The sequence below is a fragment of the Aethalodelphis obliquidens genome, unplaced genomic scaffold, assembly GCF_003676395.1.
Source record: "Aethalodelphis obliquidens isolate GAN/ISIS:26980383/991018 unplaced genomic scaffold, ASM367639v1 scaffold11, whole genome shotgun sequence".
NCBI lineage: Eukaryota > Metazoa > Chordata > Mammalia > Artiodactyla > Delphinidae > Aethalodelphis > Aethalodelphis obliquidens.
The window spans coordinates 12700345-12720178 of record NW_020837955.1 but is presented as its reverse complement, the minus strand read 5'-3'; the positions used below and the strand labels follow the sequence as shown (position 1 = coordinate 12720178).

At 43.7% G+C, this 19834-nt stretch overlaps 1 protein-coding gene and 1 long non-coding RNA gene across 4 annotated transcripts in view; one reads left to right on the top strand and one right to left on the bottom strand.

Annotated features, from left to right (window-relative positions):
* The window catches only part of LOC113623220 (uncharacterized), a 31271-nt gene extending 30574 nt beyond the window's left edge, over positions 1 to 697 (top strand). Inside the window, exons 2-3 of the long non-coding RNA XR_003433828.1 lie at positions 192 to 396; positions 591 to 697. This is a non-coding gene — a long non-coding RNA (uncharacterized LOC113623220). The remainder of the gene's footprint in view (positions 1 to 191; positions 397 to 590) is intronic.
* The window catches only part of PDE6C (phosphodiesterase 6C), a 76638-nt gene that overhangs the window by 27307 nt on the left and 29497 nt on the right, over positions 1 to 19834 (bottom strand). For all 3 annotated transcript variants that reach the window (XM_027112079.1, XM_027112078.1, XM_027112080.1), the window contains 8 exons: positions 19114 to 19178; positions 18944 to 19010; positions 12488 to 12535; positions 7769 to 7918; positions 7035 to 7178; positions 5759 to 5827; positions 583 to 729; positions 238 to 345 (listed from right to left, as the gene is read on the bottom strand). In XM_027112079.1, coding sequence (XP_026967880.1) covers positions 238 to 345; positions 583 to 729; positions 5759 to 5827; positions 7035 to 7178; positions 7769 to 7918; positions 12488 to 12535; positions 18944 to 19010; positions 19114 to 19178 — 798 coding nt within the window. The remainder of the gene's footprint in view (positions 1 to 237; positions 346 to 582; positions 730 to 5758; positions 5828 to 7034; positions 7179 to 7768; positions 7919 to 12487; positions 12536 to 18943; positions 19011 to 19113; positions 19179 to 19834) is intronic.

Sequence of the window (19834 nt, the reverse complement as noted above, 5' to 3'; positions counted from 1 at the left end):
CAGGTAACTGAATTTTCCTTTATGGATATAAGGACACGAGTGTCAGAGTGATAATTCAGCCAAACGCCCAGGGATACCCACGTACCCTGGCATCATCTCCAGGGGGGTTGGGGGTTTATGGGACTGTATCCATGAATTCCAAAATTACTGATCTAAAGTGACGGACTGGATCCATTTCTCACCACACTCAGGAGGGAGATGCACAGGTTTATGATGATTCACAGGCTCTGTACCTACCATCAGCAAAGTGAACATCGTCTGCCCCACATTGAACCCGTGTCGCCAGTTGTGGTAAGTGACGGCACGGTACCCCTTCCTCACCGTGTACATCCATCTGGTGAGAACCTGCCACCAAAGAAGACAACACCACTCAGACTTTGGAGTAGAATTCTAAAGGTAAGAAGGTCTGTGACAACCTTATCTGAAAAGATAGGTTGGCCTTGTTTACAGGGTTTAAGTGGACAAACTGACGAAGTTAATGATAATTTAAAATCCACACTGCAGGGAATCTTCTGAACCACAGGAAATTTTAGTGGAGTTCAGCCACAGAATCACAGCATTTTAAATTAAATACCATCTGACCTCTACAGGTACTTTGAATTTCTCCACCACATTTATTTCAAGAAACAGCCGAAGTCCACACTTAATCAGTTCGTGCTCTGTGATGGGGAAGTCGCTGAAGCGGAATTCATACAGGTCTACGGCCTGTGGGTCTGGTAGGTCCTCTTTCTGTTGAAACAAGGACCAAGTGTTCCAGATTACATTCATTTATTTCCTTTTAGTCTGATATACCCGACATTGGACATAAAACAAAATTACAATAAAAGGATGCCACATGCAATTCACTGAGTCTCTACTTGCCCAATACTGGGTTATGCCTTATTATCCTAACAAACCTACACAATGATCCTCAGTTTCCAGATGGTGAAACTGAGGCCCAGCTATACTGAGAAGCTTTCTAAGTGATGGCATTCAATTCTAAATCAGACCCCAGTGGCTATTTTCTTTCTTTGATGCAAGATAAAATGTTTACTTGCAGCAGCCTAACCCATTTTCAATACTCAACTTTTTTCCATTCCAGAAATATTCAGTAAACAGTAAATGATGGCTTAATTCGATTCTATCGTATTATCTTTACCTATTCAGTGATGCTTTCCTACTCGTCTGTGGGCTCCATAAGGATGGGATCTGGTCTGTTTTATTTGCTGTGGTATCTCAGAACCTGTAGGGCCTTTCGCATGGAGGTGCTTGGTAAATGTTTGTTGAGTGAATGAATGAATGAATGCCCCGCAGTGTACTGGTACACTTGCAGACATCTAATTTAACCCACCCCCCTGTCAGGATTTAGGACTAGGTGAAAAAACAGTGAATTAGCCCCATGAATATTGACATGGCTTGGGAGATAAAAATATGCATTTTGGCCTTAAGGAATTTAACTTACTAAAATGGTTATAAAATACAGACCAGTGAAAGCTGAGAGCTTAGAACATTCCCAGAGCACAGAGTCAGTGCCAGGGCTGGGAGAAATTGCAGGCAGGCTGGGGGAACTGAAGGAGGAGAGACTCTGGAGGGCTGTGTATTCAGCTGATCTGGTAGAAGGCAGGTCAGAGACAGTCCCACGGGAGGAGAGAAGCAGGCGAGGGCTGAGTGGGTCCAGCAGATGCAGGAGCAATTCAGTTCAGTGGATATTTACTGAGCCCATTATAAATCCTTAATACTGTGCTAAGATCACGTCCCTCAGTAAGTTCAAGGTTTCCCAGAGAATGATTCATGCTCTATTTGTACAAAAGTCAACACCAAATGGTATATGGCTCTTTTAAGTACAATTATGGTTTCTGTTCCCCTAACCCCCGAGTCTGGGCTGGCCCCTCAAACCCTTGCCCTTCTCTTCAGGGAACTTCCTGGTCCTCCTGTGCCCCCTTCTCCTCAAGGCCACTCTCAGACTGTCGCTTTAGGCAGAGATCTCTCTCCTACAAAGCTATGGCTTGGAGCCAGGAGACTAGCATTCAGTTCTGGGTTGGTATTAGCTATTGGGTTGGCCAAAAGGTTCGTTTGGGTTTTTCCATAAGATGCTACCCAATATGTCAATGTTCTCATCTGTGAAATGGGAGTGACAAGAGTTAACATTTTTGTCTTTGTTGTTCTAATGAAAAGGCAGTGCCAATTTCATTTGCATGTGTGTCAAAGAAAGTGAGAGGGGGATTCAACCCATGGCCCCTAGTAACACTTCACAAAACTCCTTTCTCACAGGACCTCCTGCGTCCTCTGCCAAAGCCTTCTCATCACTTTCTCTCTCTCCAGACCCTCCCAGATCCCTTGCCCAAAGGGGCTTTTTCTGCATTCATTTTTATTCATTCAACAAACATTTATTGGTTCCTATCTGTGTTGTAGGCATTATGGATAAAGCAATGAAGAAAGCAGGCATTGTCACTGCCCCTGAAACACACATTCTCGTGGGGAGAGACAAAAAATAAGCACATCTTTTAAAAAATCAGACTAAGAATTATGGGGTACGGTGGGGGGTGCCCAATGCCCAGAACCTCCCTGCTGGAGGTCGCCTCAGTCCTGCTGTCCCCAGAGTATTATGTAAAGATCAAACGTGAAAATGCTTTTTAACGCGTTATCAGGTCAGTCACACTAAAGCGTAAACGCGCATTTCAGCAGGAAACAAAGTAAGAAGTTCTCAGAATTATGACTCCCAGCCCCCATTTACAGTTACAGGTGAACCGATAAAACAATACTACAATATGGCAATCACAGGTTTTGAAAACCAGCAGTCATGCAGCAGTGATACAGAGAGGCTGATAGAAATAAAGGCTTTTGATTCATCTGATAAGTAGGAACTCAGGCCCCAAAGGCTGGTCTTCCCCTCCCTGAAGGAACCCACAGCTGAGGTGGAATGAGAGGGGGGAGGCTGCTGCCACCCCACATGCCATAACATGGCGCCAGCCACCTGCTGCATCCCAGCTGGCTGACTCCCTCTGCTCCGGGAAGAAGCTCCTGGGTATCTGATCAGGTCCCTTCGCAGGTTCCAGTGTGCCAGGCTGCCATGGTCTCGTCCCACCGCCCTGCCAGGCCTCACGGGCTGCTCCCCTCTTCCGCTCACTGGGGCTCCAGCCATACCCAGCTGTCTTCGGTCTCCTGTGTCCCCACGCCCTGGTCTGCACTGTCCTGCTTCCCCATCCCATCTCCAGCCATCTCCAAGCCCCCATTGTCAATCTCTGCCCAGCCGATTCCTGCTTTCCCTGCAGGCCTCCATGCCATGGCCTCATCTCGCAGTCTATCATCTTCTGTGAGTAGAATCAGGCCCTTATCCTCCCCAGGGCCCTTGGTGCTCACGCCCTGTGAACCCATTCATTCAAGGCAGTGTCACTGCTTGTATTTTTTGTCTCCCTAATAAACAGGCGGCTTCTTGAACCAGGTGAAAACCAGACCACACTATCTTTTGCCCTCGAGGCTTAACGGTTCCTTGTATCATAGGACATTTCAGTAATTACTGAATGAATGAAAAACAAAATGGAATGAAGGAGGACTGAATGAGGTACTTCTCTGGGACGCCCTGTCCTCATCTCCCATGGTCTGGTAAATGTGAGCTGCAGGGCATCCGCGAGTGAACTGAAATGTCCTGGGAAGCAGAGGGGAAGATGGGACAACGACTTTCCCTACTTCCTTTGCCCAAGTCACTGCACTGCTACCTCAGTGCTTCCCAGCCCAGCAACGTGCACCTGCTGTTATACCTATAAAAGAGGACCACACCTTCCCTGAACTGAGAGTTAAAATGCATCCCTGCAGAAAATCATGGTTAAGTGGAGATGCATAAATATTTATGTAGCTTGGAAATTATGCCAATAGTTTTGGAGAACCCCTCTGAAATATGGTTGTTTCTTGAGTTAAGTTTTATGCGGCAATGATTTGGGATGAGCTTAAAGCACATTTTACATTCAAAATAGGCTGTTTTATTGTAAAGCTACTGGTTCTTTGCCCATTTTATTGCTTCTCCATCATAAGACCCTTCCTCCTCTAAACAGAGAACTAGAAAATTTCCAACATGTCATGGATGTCAATTAAAGCTTTTTTTTTTACAAGAAGATAAGTTTTGTTGGGGGTAAATGAGGAGAAGGAGTCATCTTCTGGGCCAAGTGTGAGAGGAAAGTGCTCAGAGGTAAAGCCAGAGAGAGTGAGAGAAGGACGAAGAGCCTCAAGTGACATGAAGACATAAAAGTGGGAGCAGATCCCTCAAAAAGGGGTCACAGGCCACTGGCTCTGTGGTGGTACAGCCAAGGGCCAGGATGGGAGGACAGAGCCCATAAAAATGGGAATGTGGAAGGTGAGATATTCAGTAATCTTAGTTCAGAAAGAAGAACATATGTCATGGGTTGGAAAGGGGCAGTGGAAAACAGGATGAGGTAGTTAGGGAGGGAAATAAGTGTGATATTATTTCAATTTCGAGCAGATTGTATTCAAGCCTCTGAAATTCAAGGTCTAGGGGCCTTGGTAATCCCAGGTTCTTAATTGAGATCCCAGAAGGGCCACGCTCTAGAAATAAGGGCTCTACCCTAGTAGCAAGAGCAAAACTGAAATAGACCACCCCTAACAAAATCTAAAACCAACTCCTTCACCTGCCAGAAGAAACTCTAACCCTTTGAACAGAAAGATAATATCACCCAGAGCCCCTACAAATCCTAACCCACAGTGTCTGGTTTTCAATTTAAAAACTATGAAGTATGCTTTAAAATGATCAAATGACTAAAACCCAAGAGTAAAAATAGACAGTAGAACCAGACACATAGGTGATTCAGGTATCTAGATGGAGAATTCAAAATCACTACGTGAATAAATTTAAGAAGATAGATAAAGTAGATTAAATGATGGAAAGTTTTTTTTGTTTTGGTTTGGTTTTTTTTTGCGGTACGCGGGCCTCTCACTGTTGTGGCCTCTCCCGCTGCGGAGCACAGGCTCCGGACGCGCAGGCTCAGTGGCCATGGCTCACGGGCCCAGCCGCTCCGTGGCATGTGGGATCTTCCCGGGCCGGGGCACGAAGCCGTGTCCCCTGCATTGGCAGGCGGACTCTCAACCACTGTGCCACCAGGGAAGCCCTAAATGATGGAAAGTTTTAGCACAGAGTTGGAATCTTTAAAAAAAAAGAATTAAATATACATTCTAGAACTGAAAAAGATAATCTCTGAAATTAAAAACTTACTGGATGGGTTTAACAGTTGATTGTAGAACATGTGTTTGGGTGGGTTTAAACAGTAGACACAACAAAATACAAGCTTAATGACTAGAAGAGAAGTTATTTCAACTAGATATAATAGGGGTGACCCAATGGCAACAATAGGAAAGAACTGAATTCCTCCAGGATCCAGAAGAGAAGCTAGCAATGGCAGATGATAATGGTGCCTCCAAGGGTCTATCTACCTTCTATTGTAATCTGCCGTGTCTTCCAGGGCGGCCATGCTGTAATCCAGAGCTATTAAAATAAACCAGGCCATGCTACCCCTAGAGTCTGTGCCTGCATTCCCTTATGCAGTAATCTAGTTTAACTATGATTCTAAATTACCTTTGTGGATTGTACTGTAGGGGACAAACAGAAAGAAAAGCAAGGACCCAGAAGATCACTCTGTAGAAGAAATCTCTTTCCTTTTTAGCTTTGAAAGGTGCCAGAGAAGAGGAAACTCAACACTAACTTGAAAAATGAGAACAAGTGTCCTACTATATTTTATTTAAAAGGCATTAAGGATAGAAGTAAAACACTTACCAAAATTGTGACAAGTTGGTTTTCTTCACAGTCTTCAATTACATCTATATTTAACTTCTCTTTAAATTTCTAAAATGTAAAAGCAAAGGAGGTGTGAAATTGCTATAAAGTTGATTTCTATCTGATTCCTTTACTCTTAAAATCAGTTAAAATAAACTATGTTGCAATGAGTTCCATGAAAGATGCATTCTGGATACAAAGAAGATCTATAGCACTTGATTATTTAGAATTTTCTCTAAAAATTAATTAATCTCTCTTTTCTCCCCAAAATGTAACAGTAGCTGTCTCAAAAAAAGAGAGAGAGAGGGAGAGGGTGAGGGAGACGTCGGTTGTTTGCATGTAGGCGAGAAAAATGAACGGCTTACATCTGTTTTTCTTTAGTTTACAGCAATTTCCCTTTATTCTCCCCAGACATTTTCATCTTCAACATCTCAAACTCTCAAATCAAATTTCTTTTAAGTCTCAAACCACCCAGCAAAACCAAAACCAACCAACCAACCAAGCCAACAAACAAAAACACCCCAGGAAAACTACATCCACACACACTCTGAAAGCTTTTGAAATAAAGGAATAGAGACAGTGGGTGTGTTATATTTTCCCTTCATCTGGTGGTGATTAGAACGCTGTTAGCGAATATCTACTTGCTCTCCAATCATCCATGATGCTGATCTTGGTCATGTTTGTACCTTGAAAATTTTAGTGAATTTGATGTGAGGAAAGAATTGAAACGAGCTTGCACAGCTGGGCTTGCTCTCTTGTACTTGTCATCACCATGAGAAGAACATCTATCAGGTAGCTGCTGATCAAGGATGATAGACGCAGAAAGCAAACCAGACACACAGCTTGGAGCCCAGCCCAACCAAGATTAGTTGAAATCTGGTCAACCCACAAACTCATAAGTGAGAAAGAAATGCTTATTGTCATACACCACTGAGAGCTTATGGTTGTTATACAGCATTATACGGCAACAGCTGACATTTCGCTCCCTAGAAATATTTTTTTCCTTGCTAACACTCTTGAATCTAGACCTCACTACTCCAGCTCCTACAGAGCTATTTTTAACAAAGTGCTATTCCAACCAAGCAGCCTGGAAATTCAGTAAGGCTCTGTGTACTGTGGACCACTCAAGTTCCCCCCAACCCCTCCTTCTTTGTTTCTCCCCTCCTTAGCCCGGGACTAAACCTATTCTCATTTGTCAGACCTCCGGGTAATTAGGCGAATTCCAGAGGCCGTGGTTAGATAGCATCTAATGTCACAGGACGAATTCCTCACTTACCAAAATGGACTTGATTTCATCAGGAGTAGCTTTGGTGTGGTTCATGAGCATTTCCTGGGCTATGTCCTTTCTGTTTACTAGTTTATTCATTTTCTCATAGGTGTCAGTATTTAAAAGAGACCATCCGAGAAATTGTGTGAGAGTCTGAAATAGATAGAATGTGATTCGATTCTCTAAACCTAAAGAAAAAATGATTTGGAGGCAACAGTTTGCATGCTTTCCTATCAATCATCTCCCTTCCACCATCAACAACCCAGTTCCTTGTTTTAATCTAAGAAAAGAAAAAGTACAATAATCAGAGCCAGAAAATAAAATTGGCTAAGCCCTTGCTTTTCAAAGTGCTCCATGCACCGTGAATACTTTATTAGAGGAGCGGAATTACAAAAATCCAGTAGATAAAGTGTGACCTGAAAATCAGAGAGGGCTGGAGGTGGCAGCAAGGGTGAGAGGTGATAGAAGGGGAGTAGGGAGAAAGGAGAGAGAGACCTTTCCCCAATTCCCTAGTACTGAAAAGAATTTTGATTAAGCCAAAAGTTCACACTTTGGTAGAAAACGGTACAGTTTACGGAAGTCAGGAAACAGAAATGACACAATAACAATATACTGACTGCAACCATGTGTGACTCACGTCTTAATTGCCCTTCAGAAACATCATTCCAGAATAACAAATAATTATGCATCTTCTATTATTTCATGCATTTCATCTACCTCCATTAGTTTATAATTGCGCTTACCTCAGTGATGTGTTCATCATACTCATCGAAAGGCTTTCCATCCTTTCTGTTGTAAAATGTAGCTACACCCACGATGTCTTCCTTCTTGTTGACAATAGGCAGGGACAAGACGTTTTTAATGACCCAACCAGTCTCATCTACAGGTCCTTTCTACAAACGATAAAGACACTAAGGTTATTTTTTTAACTTTTTTTTTTTGAAATAACTATAGGTACACAGGAGGTTGCAGAAGAAATGTACAGAGAAGTCCCATGTACCCTTTACCCAGTCTTCCCCGTGATAACATCTTGTGTCACTATGGTACACTAACAAAACCAGGGAATACATATTGGTACGACCCATGGAGCTTATTCAGATTTCACCAGATTTATATGTATTTGTGCACGTGCGGGGGTAGGCAGGAGTGTTTCTATGCCAACTCATCACATAGGTAGATATGTGCAACCTCCCCTAGAACCAAGATAGAGAACTAATCCATCATCACGGGGCTCCCTTGCCCTACCCCTTTATAGCCACTATAGCCCTCACTATTCCCCACTTAGGTTATTTTCAGTTTAAAGAAAGAATAATTGCGGGGCGTTAGATGCACAATTCCTATGTTGTATCAGAACACGGCTAGAACTATACAGCCATAAAAGTGCTGTAGTACATTTAAGTGTCCTAGAACCAAGTGTCTGTATTGTGACAACCCTACCCTCTTCTCTTTGACCTCTCCCGCTCCAGCCCTAGGGATGGGAAGCATTTACCTGTGTTACCTCAGTGTTCCCTGTTCATTTCTTCTGTCCTCCAAAGCCTGTTTAGCTAAATTCTTATATTAAATTATCTCTGTTGAAATACCTAGTGTGGTTTCTGCTTTCCTGACGGATCCATCAAGATCGTTTTTTGTTCTGTGGTGTGATTCCACTTAGTAAACATCTGTCAAGCCCCATGATGTTTCAGGGCCTGGGCTAGTTGCTGGGGGTGCAAAGGTGAAAAAATCACAGTCCCTAAGCTCAAGATAACAGTCTAGTAGGGAATGCTGACACAGAAGTTCAGCAGTGTTTCTCAAAGTGTTGCCCAAAGATCAAGGGCAACAGATTTTTTTCTTTTTAGTTTGTTTCATAATCTCTGGGCATGCATCTTAAATAGGCTCCCCAGGTAATTCTAAAGTCCTCCGAAGCCTGAGAACCATGGTGTGGCACCTGGACAGCATGCCACAAGGCAAAGGTAGCCAAGCACCCATCAGGCCAGGCTATTCCTTCTTCTGCCTGTCCTCGGCTTATTTAGTCATCCTCAGAGGCTCCGGTTAAGTCTCACCTCTCCCTTGAAGCCTTCTCTAACTTTTTCCACCCATATGGAACTTTTCTTTTTCAGAATTCCATCAGCACTTCTAGACTTGACTGTACAATTTAGCATTTACATAATTTCCAAATGCTTTGGAACTGTTGATTGTTGTCTCTGAGGCTATTTTCTAATCTTACCAAAGAGCTGTTTCATAAACTGTTCAATTCTACCTAAGTGACAGGACAGTGCTGGGCATATAAGGGATGCTTAATAAACAACTGCTTATTAGTTGAAGAGCTTGCCTTTATACTTAGAATGAAAAGCAGAGAAACCAAACCTCAATTCATGCTGCCTAATGGTCAAAGCTTCGGGGGAAAGAAAAAGCAGTGCACGGTGGTTCTCAAAGTCTTCATTTTTGGAAAATACTATGAAATATTTATATACTTATATCCTCACAAGGATGAGAGACAATATCAATAACAGAAAATATTACCTGTGTGCAAGGTAAGCACCTGTGTATTTATTTTTAAAAAGCTTCCAAAATAAGCTTTACTGACTGCCTCTGTTTTTTCAGTACATATTCAGTTGGTACCTGTTCATGTTCATGTCTCTTGCTATTAAGTTAGAGCTTGTTCACAGAAAAGTGATAGAAGGAACTTAAGATTTAAGAGAAATAGGACAAAAACTTAAGACAGAAAATTCTATGTACTTTTTCCTCTGTGAATTGGGATCACTTTAATTCACGTTAAATGAAGAGCCCCTTACTCCACTTCAAGGGACACCCTGAAGACGTCTACTTCCTAATCCCTGGAATCTGTGAACAGGTTACTTTAAATGGGGAAGGCGCATTAAACCAGCAGATGGAATTCAGGTTGTTAGTCAGCTGATCTTAAAATAGGGAAATTAGCCTGGATTTTCCAGGTGGACCCAATGTAATTACAAGGATCCTTAAAAGTAGAAAAGAGAGTCAGGATCAAAAATCAGAGAAGGAGATATGACAGCAGAAGCAAAGTCAGGGCGATGTGACTGCTGGCTTTGAAGATGGAAGGGAGCCATGAGACAAGGCAGCTCCAGAAGCTGGAAAAGACAAGGAGACAGGTTCTCCCCGAGATCCTTTAGAAAGGAACACAGTCCTGCCAGCACCTTGAATTTAGCCCAGTGTGACGCATTTTAGACTTCTGACTCCAGAACCGTAAGATAACTCAGCTGTGTTGCTTTAAGCCACTAAGTGGGAATTGTTACAGCAGCAACAGGAAGCTAATATGTACACCCTGCCCCCAAGAAACGCAGTTTGAGAATCATTGCCTTTGCAGGTTTGTTCTGACCACAGTTCACTTTGAATCATTGGTTTTTTCATTAAACTTCTCAGGTGCAAGAGGGACTAGTGAGAATGGAGGTGGGTGCGAGCAGGTGGACAGAATGGGAAGGCTCAGCAGGGTGGAGGTTTGAGGAGGATGGGCACCCTATCCTGAGTCTGCCTTTTGGAATGATCCACAGGGGCAATGCCTATGAGGGAAAACAGGCTGAGAGCCCATCAAGATGCAGTCCTGGGCTTCCCTGGTGGCACAGTGGTTAAGAATCCACCTGCCAATGCAGGGGACACGGGTTCAAGCCCCGGTCCAGGAAGACCCCACATGCCACGGAGCAACTAAGCCTGTGCGCCACAACTACTGAGCCTGTGCTCTAGAGCCTGTGAGCCACAACTACTGAGCCCGCATGCCACAACTACTGAAACCTGTGCTCTAGAGCCCATGAGCCACAACTACTGAAGCCCTCATGCCTAGAGCCTGTGCTCTGCAACAAGAGAAGCCACTGCAATGAGAAGCCCGCGCACCGCAACTGAAGAAAGCCCACATGCAGCAACGAAGACCCAATGCAGCCAAAAATAAATAAATTTATTTTTTGAAAAAAGATGCAGTCCTGACCCCAGGGCTAAGGACAGAAGGAAGGATGGAGAGCTGGGTGGGAGTGTCTTAGACCACAGTGCAGTTCTGAAAGAGTTTGCAGGGCTGAAGGGGATTCCTAGGACCAACAGTGCTGGTCAGAGGAGTCTGGCATCTCCCAGGAACTGGCCTGTGTTAGTATCCCGGCCCACAGGAAGTGCAGCCTCTGCGTGGACAGTGGGTTTCCCAGCCCAGCAGCCATTTGATGGTCATCCTTCCTACAGTCAGAGACCTGAGAAGCATGTTTTCACGGGCACTACACTGATGTTTCCTAGGGAGCTGGCCAATTCCTATAGGCTGGAGGTTTACCCTAGGTGGGTGCCCAGCCTCCTCTGCGCCGTCAGAGCCCTTGTGTGGCTGCTCCCACGGGGGCCACACGAGGACCCCACACACACAGAAAGCACAGGCCCCCAAACCTCTGAGCGCGGCCCGATTCTTCTGGGCCAGCTCCCTGCCCTCCCTGTTCAGACTATGACTGCTTAAGGTTCAGACACCTTAGAGAGTCCTTGTCCCTTTTTCCTGCCTGTGCACTCCTTCCTGGCACCCAGTTGCCATAAACAGAGGGGTCATGGCTGGGCACAGTGTGGTCACAATTAGGCCTTCGGAGGCAAGGAGGAAAGAGCTAGAGCAAACGCCATGTGGTGTCTGCACGCTTCCACGGTTGTGAGCAGAGAGGAGTGCAGAGAGCAGGAGGAAACCTGCCCCGTAACTGGCGAGTGAGCACAGGTTTCCCAGGCCGGGCGGCCCCTGCTGCTGAGGGCGCGCCCCTCACCCCACCCACCCCAGGCCGGCTTCGGCTGTGCCACGTGGGCAGAGATGGGGCTCTGTGGGCGTGTCGGGGTGAGACCGGAAGACGGACGCTAGTGGCCCCCACTGGGAAGGCCATCTCCACTCCCGACTGGGGCTGGGCTCCAACTGGATGTCTGCTAAAACAGGACACAGAACGGCAAGGGCCAGAAGGAGGAAAAGGAGAGGTTGCCGGGCCAATGGTCAGGTGGGGAGGGGGTGGAAGAGGGGACAGGTGGGGAGGGGCATCTCTGGATGTTGGAGGAGGAAAGATAAAACCAAGAGTCTGACAGCAGGAGGGGCTCCCAAGAACCCAACAAGAAGTTCCTTTTCCTGATAACAGCGGCAATAAGCCTTCGGGACGGGCCCGAGAAACCTCCAAAGGGCTGAACCCAGGTGGTAGGATGTATCCAGCTAATCATTCAGGCAGAGACCATTTACTGAGCACCTGTGACGTGCCAGGGCTGGTTTAGGCACTGGGTGGGAGAAGTGGCAGCCCCCCCGCCAAATGCTGGGGTGACAAACACCCTTCTCTCCTCCCCCCTCTTCTCCTTTCCCTGAAGAACGTGCTACTTGGTGGCCACCAGCCCAGCCAGGGTGAGTGGGACATAAGCCTTGCGTGTGCCTCCTGGTCACCCCCGAGCACAAGGCAGGCCCTGGGGATGGAGAGGGTCAGTGCCGCCCCCCTCCCCGCACTGACAGGGGAGGCCTGGCAGAGGGCAGTTACCTGAAATGTGAAGTATTCATCCGCTGGGGCATTCAGCATGTTGCAGATCTGTTGCAAAGCAAGAGGAGCCATTAAGCCACAGAGCAGAACGAGAAAGAACGCGGGGAGCAAGGGTTTCCTCCCTGGGTCTCCACAGCTCGCAGACAAGTTATTCACCCTAGACCTCAGTGAGGCCACATGTGCTAACAACACGCTGGAGTCGAGGTGGGCTGGGACCTGGGCCCCCTTTACTGGAGTGCTTGCATCTGAGCAAACGTCTCCTGGAGCAACAGAATACAAAGAAACTATAAGGGACTAAAAATAACTGCATGCATGCCCCGCTGGGGCAAATCACGAAGGATAAGACACAAAAAGGCCACAAACCAACTGCCACTCCTGAGGCGCCAGGAGCAAAGCAGGGGACTGCGTGTGATCCCTGCACACAGCACAGCCAAGGGGGTGGGCAGACTACTTAAACCGCCCCTCCGGCCCGACCCACCAACCCGCCCCCACCCTCGCCCCTCCCAGGAAGCAAACAAGGGCACCTGTGTCTTGTTTTTGCTCCCTCAAGCTGCTGTGAGTGCCAATAAAGCCTCGCCTGAATTTCTCCTCTGGCCTCTTACCAATTGCTATTGATTAAAGAGTCCAAGGACCTGGGTGGGTAACAAAGTTAGCTTCTCTTCTACTAATTAAGTCACTGGATGACATTTAGCCCCATCTCTGCTCCTTCCTACTCTCTCAGCCTCTAAGGATTCTTCTTCCAAATTCAAAGCAACTAGTTGTTCAGATCAAGGAGAGGAGGAGTCTAAGCAAAAGGGCCTTTCTGCCTGGGCAGGTGTGGCAGCAATGCTGGGAAGGCTCTGTTTTCCTTCTTTTTTTTTTTTTTTCTGATGTGGGATCCGGGTTGGAAGAAAGTGGCTAAGGGGCAGGAGGGAAAAGCCAGACAGCCTTTTAGGTACGCCAAAGTAAATATTCATTACGAGACATCACTTTAAGTACTAAACTCAGAGACTATTGCTCACATCCATAAGGACAAGAAATCATTCCATTTTTGGGTCATTTCGGATTATCTTTACATCAGGTCAAATCAACAAATGGGTCTTTTTTTTTTAAGTAACAAGCAGTGGATTTAATTTTTGGGGGGGAGATTTTTTTTTTATTCAAATGGCAAGTCACAAAAATTATAATCATCCTCATCAGTTCACTCAGTCCCGTGTAATTAATTTTTTTTTCATCTTGATCTTTTGTTAGCACTTTTATGAATTCATCAGTTTTCCATTAGAGTTCTGAAAATGCTTATTCATTCAGTTCAGCAGTATAGTCAGTTACCAGAAACCTGTACTTGTCAGAGTCTTTTCCATGAATTCCTTGAAGATGAAACCCTTTTATAGGAATATATTTGCAAAAGCATCAGAGTAAACCCAGAACTGTCTGTAAATGACAAAAGACTTAAAAATGACCACGGTTAAAGATTTGATGAAAGTTCATAATAATGCAATTGACAAGGAAATTTAGTTATTTCTGAGATATGTAAAGCAATAACTAGAATTATGACTTATAACATTATACCAGAACATATAATATTTTTAGAAATTTCATGTAATGTCTGAAACATTTATATTAATGTCTTAATAAAAGACAATATCTTTCTTTCCACCAAAATTACATTAGATACTTTATTTTTGTTTGTTTGTTTTTGTTTTTCCAGCATCATGATTTAATTAAGGGAGCACATTCATTGTAGAGAATATATTGATGACTGTAAATGTGACTCCTCATTACAGCCTTAAAATTTTTGAAACACCAAAGCACAAAGATGTCAATTATATATCCAGACTACAGGTACAAAACAAATACATGCATTTTCCATGCTCCAAAACTGAGTACACGCTGTACTGTCACAGGGAAGGGGTTTACCAATGAAGACCTGACAATAAAGTACTCAAGATTGATATACCAAAATAAAATATAAAATAGGAGTTTATAAAAACAAGTTTGACAATAGCAGAGAGGACCCTTTGCATTTCTGAGCAAAAATGCACTTCATTATATGTACTCTCTCCTAAAATGAATAAACTGGTCACTTGAGAATGCTCTGTTTATTTCTTCTATTATACTACAACATTCTCCATGTGTTGGAAAGAAAAGTATTGTGCAGGATCTGTGGGATAAGCATACATGTGGATGGAGCAGCACAACTGCTCTGGTTCTTACAACTCACTTCCAGATAAGGAGAAAGTGTTATTCATTAGTATGGCCCAGTCTTAGCCAATATTCAGTTTGGAAAGACACTGGGTTAAGATCAGAACGATCTGAAATTCCAAGTTCTAGAATTGATGATTTTATATGCCACTGTATTAGCCAGGCATCTTTTCTTTTTATTTTAAATTTTTATTGGAGTATAGTTCATCTATAATGTTGTGTTAGTTTCTACTGTACAGCAAAGTGAATTGGCCACACATACCCATATATCCACTCTTCTTTACATTCCCCTCCCATACAGGTCATTATAGAGTCTTGAGAAGAGCTCCCCAATAAATTAGATACTTTAAATCATAGCATTTTAAAGTTAGAAGGCACTTTAATAATTGTTTAAGCTTTTCTTTCCAAAGATGAGGAAATAGAAGCCCAAAGAGGATAAGTGATTTTGTTCAAATTCATGGGATGAAACGAGAACCGGATCTCCAGTGAGGGTGCTGGTAGAATCACCTCTCCTGCTAGGGGCTGGGGAAAGCCCTGATTTGTATCATTAACCAATTCCATATTGTAAATACTCCCACCATGGAGGATTTCAAGTCATCAACAGTTTAACAACCTGCTTACCAAACTCCCAAAAATCTACCAGTCTGGTGAGTAGGTAAGAGCAGGCCTCTCTATCTAGTGCGCTAACTGTGCCGGCCCCTCTAGCCCAAGGGAGTGCTTTCTGAGAGTGCTTGAGCCAGGTCTACTGTTTTTGTACTACTCTTACAAAGCAAATGGGACCATCTTTCAAAGTTTTTGTTAGTATATACAGTCTAAGCATTTAAGGCCTCATTTGTGCTATCCATTCATTTTTATAACCTAATTTGCATTTAAGGACCCATCTGTGCTATCCATTCATTTTTATAACCTAATTTGAATAAATAACATGAACTGATGGGCTGAGCATCCTTCAGGTGTGTGTAAAAGAGACAAAAAGCAGTTTAGTTCTCTTTTCTGATCTTTCCATCAACAGTATCTGTTTTGGTCCAGGCTTTTCCAGCCTTTCGAGAACATCTATAGATGGGTCAAGGTCCTCGAGGCCAAGTATTTCACTCAATATTCAAAAATCCCTGATGGCACAGTGGATAAGAATCCTCCTGCCAATGCAGGGGACACAGGTTTGATCCCTGGTCTGGGAAGATCCCACATGCCGTGGAGCAACTAAGCCCGTGTGCCACAGCTACTGAGCCTGAGCTCTGGAGCCCGCAAGCCACAACTATTGAGCCTCAGTGCCACAACTACTGAAGCCCACACACTTAGAGCTCATGCTCCACAACAAGAGAAGCCACCGCAATGAGAAGCCCAGGCACCACAATTAAGGGCAGCCCGTGCTCATCACAACTAGAGAAACCCTCACGCAGCAACGAAGACCCAACGCAGCCAAAAATAAATAAATACATTTATTTAAAAAAAAAATCCTCTCTACCCTCCCCATGTCTCTCTGTCTCTGTTTCTGTCTCTCTGTCTCTCTCTAAGTTTATAGGTCATCTTGATTCCAGCTTGGTTTGATCCTGTATTTAATGCCTCCAATTCTATAAATGTAATTCTACAAACTAATTTTCACTTTTAATATCTCATGTTTTCAACTCTAAAAAGTCACTCAACTGAAGTCTGCCGCTTCCCAGTCAGAGCTGGGATTTACTGGTTTGATGAGAACTCTGTGGGCATGTGTTCCCCAAGTCCAGCAAGGTCCAGCTGAAGGACCTCTGAGACTGCTCACCTGAAAGCCTGCCTTTACCCTACTAGAAAGGGTTTGCAGGAAAATTATCAAGGGAAAAGTTTGAAAAAGCTAAAAGGAAAAGTTTCAAGCAGTCTAGAGGAACATCATATATATACAATTAATTATGATTTAAATTGCACATCATGGACTTCCCTGGTGGCGCACTGGTTAAGAATCCGCCTGCCAGTGTAGGGGACACGGGTTCGAGCCCTGGTCCGGGAAGATCCCACATGCCGCAGAGCAAGTAAGCCCGTGTGCCACAACTACTGAGCCCCTGTGCCACAACTACTGAAGCCCGTGCGCCTAGAGCCTGTGCTCCGCAACAAGAGAAGCCACCGCAATGAGAAGCCCGCACACCACAACGAAGAGTAGCCCCCACTCGCCACAACTAGAGAAAAGCCTGCGCACAGCAATGAAGACCCAATGCAGCCAAAAATAAATAAATGAATAAATAAATTTATTTTAAAAAATTGCACATCATTTTTATTATCCAGAAAACAGCATATATGGAATCTAAAAAAATGGTACAAATGAACTTATTTACGAAACAGAAATAGAGTCACAGATGTAGAAAACAAACATGGTTACAGGGGAGGGATAAATTGGGAGATTGGGATTGACATATACACTCTACTATATATAAAATAGATAACTATTAAGGACCTACTGTATAGCACAGGGAACTCTGCTCAATACTCTGTAATGACCTATATGGGAAAAGAATCTAAAAAAGAGTGGATATATGTATATGTATAACAGATTCACTTTGCTGTAGTACAGCAGAAACTAACACAACATTGCAAAGCAACTATACTCCAATAAAAAAAAAATTTTTTAAGTGGGGCATAAATTTCTTTATACTGGCTACAGCAGCTTTGGGGTATCAAACTTGATAAAAACCCTAAATAGAGCCTGGTAGATGGGATGCTGGGAAACCGAGGACAGGGGCCAGTGGTCAAGCTATTTGGCTATTTTGGTGAGGCTGAAAAATTGTGGTATCTGTGGATTCAGTTAGGAATGAATTGGAATATTTTGGTCATTACCACCAGGTCAGGAAGGACATTTAAAAATATTTCAATTATAAAAAAAAAGGGGGGCGGGAATTCCCTGGTGGTCCAGTGGTTAGGACTCCACGCTTTCACTGCCAAGGACCAGGGTTTGATCCCTGGTTGGGGAACTAAGATCCCATAAGCCACGTGGTGTGGCCAAAAAAAAAAATTTTTTTTCAAAAATTTTCAATTATTTTGGGGCAATTTTGAAAACATGACATTTGTTAGTATATATTACTGTTTACTCCTAACAGACATAAGATTGCTTCTCCCTTCTTTTTCTTTTCTTCCCCTTTGGCATGTCTCTACACTAAGAGATCATGTCACCTGGTAAGGCCACCTGGTCCTGTAAACTAACTAAGCCCAGAGTTTGGGCATCCTCCTTGAAACCCAGGGTAAATCATCCCACACAGAAAGATTACCTTGCAGTCACAACAGAACTTTCCTTACTCTGTCACCATTCTGAACCCAGAAATGTTCACACTAAGCAGAGGCAGATTTATGACAGTAAAAGAAAAAACACTAGACAACCTAGATTTTGTTTCACTTCCCCTATGACCCTTGGGTGACTCTTTTAGTCACTGTAATTCACATGCCCATATACTAAATAATGAAGATGCATGAACACTAGCAAAACACAATGCCAACACTAAAGAAGAAACAACTATGCAAATAAATGCTTAAAATTTTTTTTTTAGAAACTTGGGTTTGAAGGGGGAAGAAGGAAAAATGCCAACATAAAGAAACATTAAAAGCACCGAACATTCTTGCGGGGAGGAATCTTGATGCGAGAAAAAAAATGACACAGATGGTGGAACAGCCCAACTAGGGAGAGAAATCAGCCATGAGAAGGAAGGAAAGTATGGTCAAGGCTGAGTGGGAAAGCTACAGAGACCTGGTCCTCTGGCCCTGAGGCCTATGGGACCTACCGGAGACCTGTTGTTTGTTGTCTTCCCATCCCTGACCTTTCTCAGCCAGACCTGGCCTACTGTCCCCCCATCCCACCCTCCCCTGAGAGACCAGGGCAAAAATCTTCACTTCATCTATCAACTCACTACATTTTGCATTGCAATCAGTGGCAAAGTTCTTTCTTTATATGTATTTTCCTTTTTGTCAGTAATTTTCCTTGTTTCAAAAGTCTTGACCAAGGGAACTATACTTAAGATCAAATTAAACCCAGAATGAACCATAGTCATGAACTGCCAAAGGATGTCTGAAATTTGTGTGGCCGCAGAATAAGAGGTTGGGGGATGGATTAATCTTTCTCATGTTAACTAAATATTTTCTTGTAGAGTTTAGGAGTTTCTAGTTCACTTACATTTGACCGCCAAGATTCCTCTCTCCTATGTCCTGTGCCAAACCTCACCCTTACCTGGTGCATTCTTACTTTCATAATTGTTCCCATCTCTTGGCTAATAAAAGTTTCATCCAATGTTATGTAAGATTTGAATTTGTTCAATAACTTACAAATCCATTTTCAGCAACGTATGTTGGCAACCCACTAATGAGAGTCCAGTGGTCCGCAGGAGGTGTCCTTGAAGAAGATTAGAAGAAATAAAATCATTGCTATATAGAGAAATGCACTGGATACAAAAATAAAATGGCAACTCCTGCCGCTGCCTCATGGCAATACTCACGGAATGACTCTGATCTCTTCTTTTCCGTGTAAAATGTAATCGATGATTTTATAAAACATGACTTCCTAAGAGGAAAGAAAGAGAATATGAGAAAAATCTTCTCAAAGAAGACACTTTTCCTTAATGAACTTATATTTTAAAATTTAAATAACACCTTATTTCCCAACCACATTTCTCTGCATAACATAAATTACCAAACTACTCATGTCCTAATTAAAAGCCTGTAATAAGACTGGAAATATCACTGGCCACTTATCTATATGAATAAGCCTATTGAACTAATATTAGAAAGTTGAATTCAGCCTAACAGCTTCTAGGGGAATCTTGGGTTTTAATTTCTTTCTATTGTCCAGAAATAACCGAGTAATCACTCCAGTGGAACGAGTCATGGAATTTCTCAAACACAGTCAATGTTTTCCCTTCCCAGCTGTACAGGGGCCAGTGGTCAAGCTTCCAGCACTTGCTTTTCTGAACAGGGTGCCTCGGAAGCAGGATTCGGTGGATACATTGTCAAAGCTGGAAGCAACTTGAAAACTAGTCTTTCCACTTCTTTGGGCAGATGAAGAACCTGAACATTCCATCCCATGCCTTCCCTTTCCTGTGTGCTGGGGATACCGTGGTGGAACAAGCTTCCTATGAAGCTTGCAGTCAAGGGGGAAAGTAAATCTAACCCAACCCTCCCCTGGAGATCCCAGTCCAGGGTGTCAGAAGAAGGTCCTGG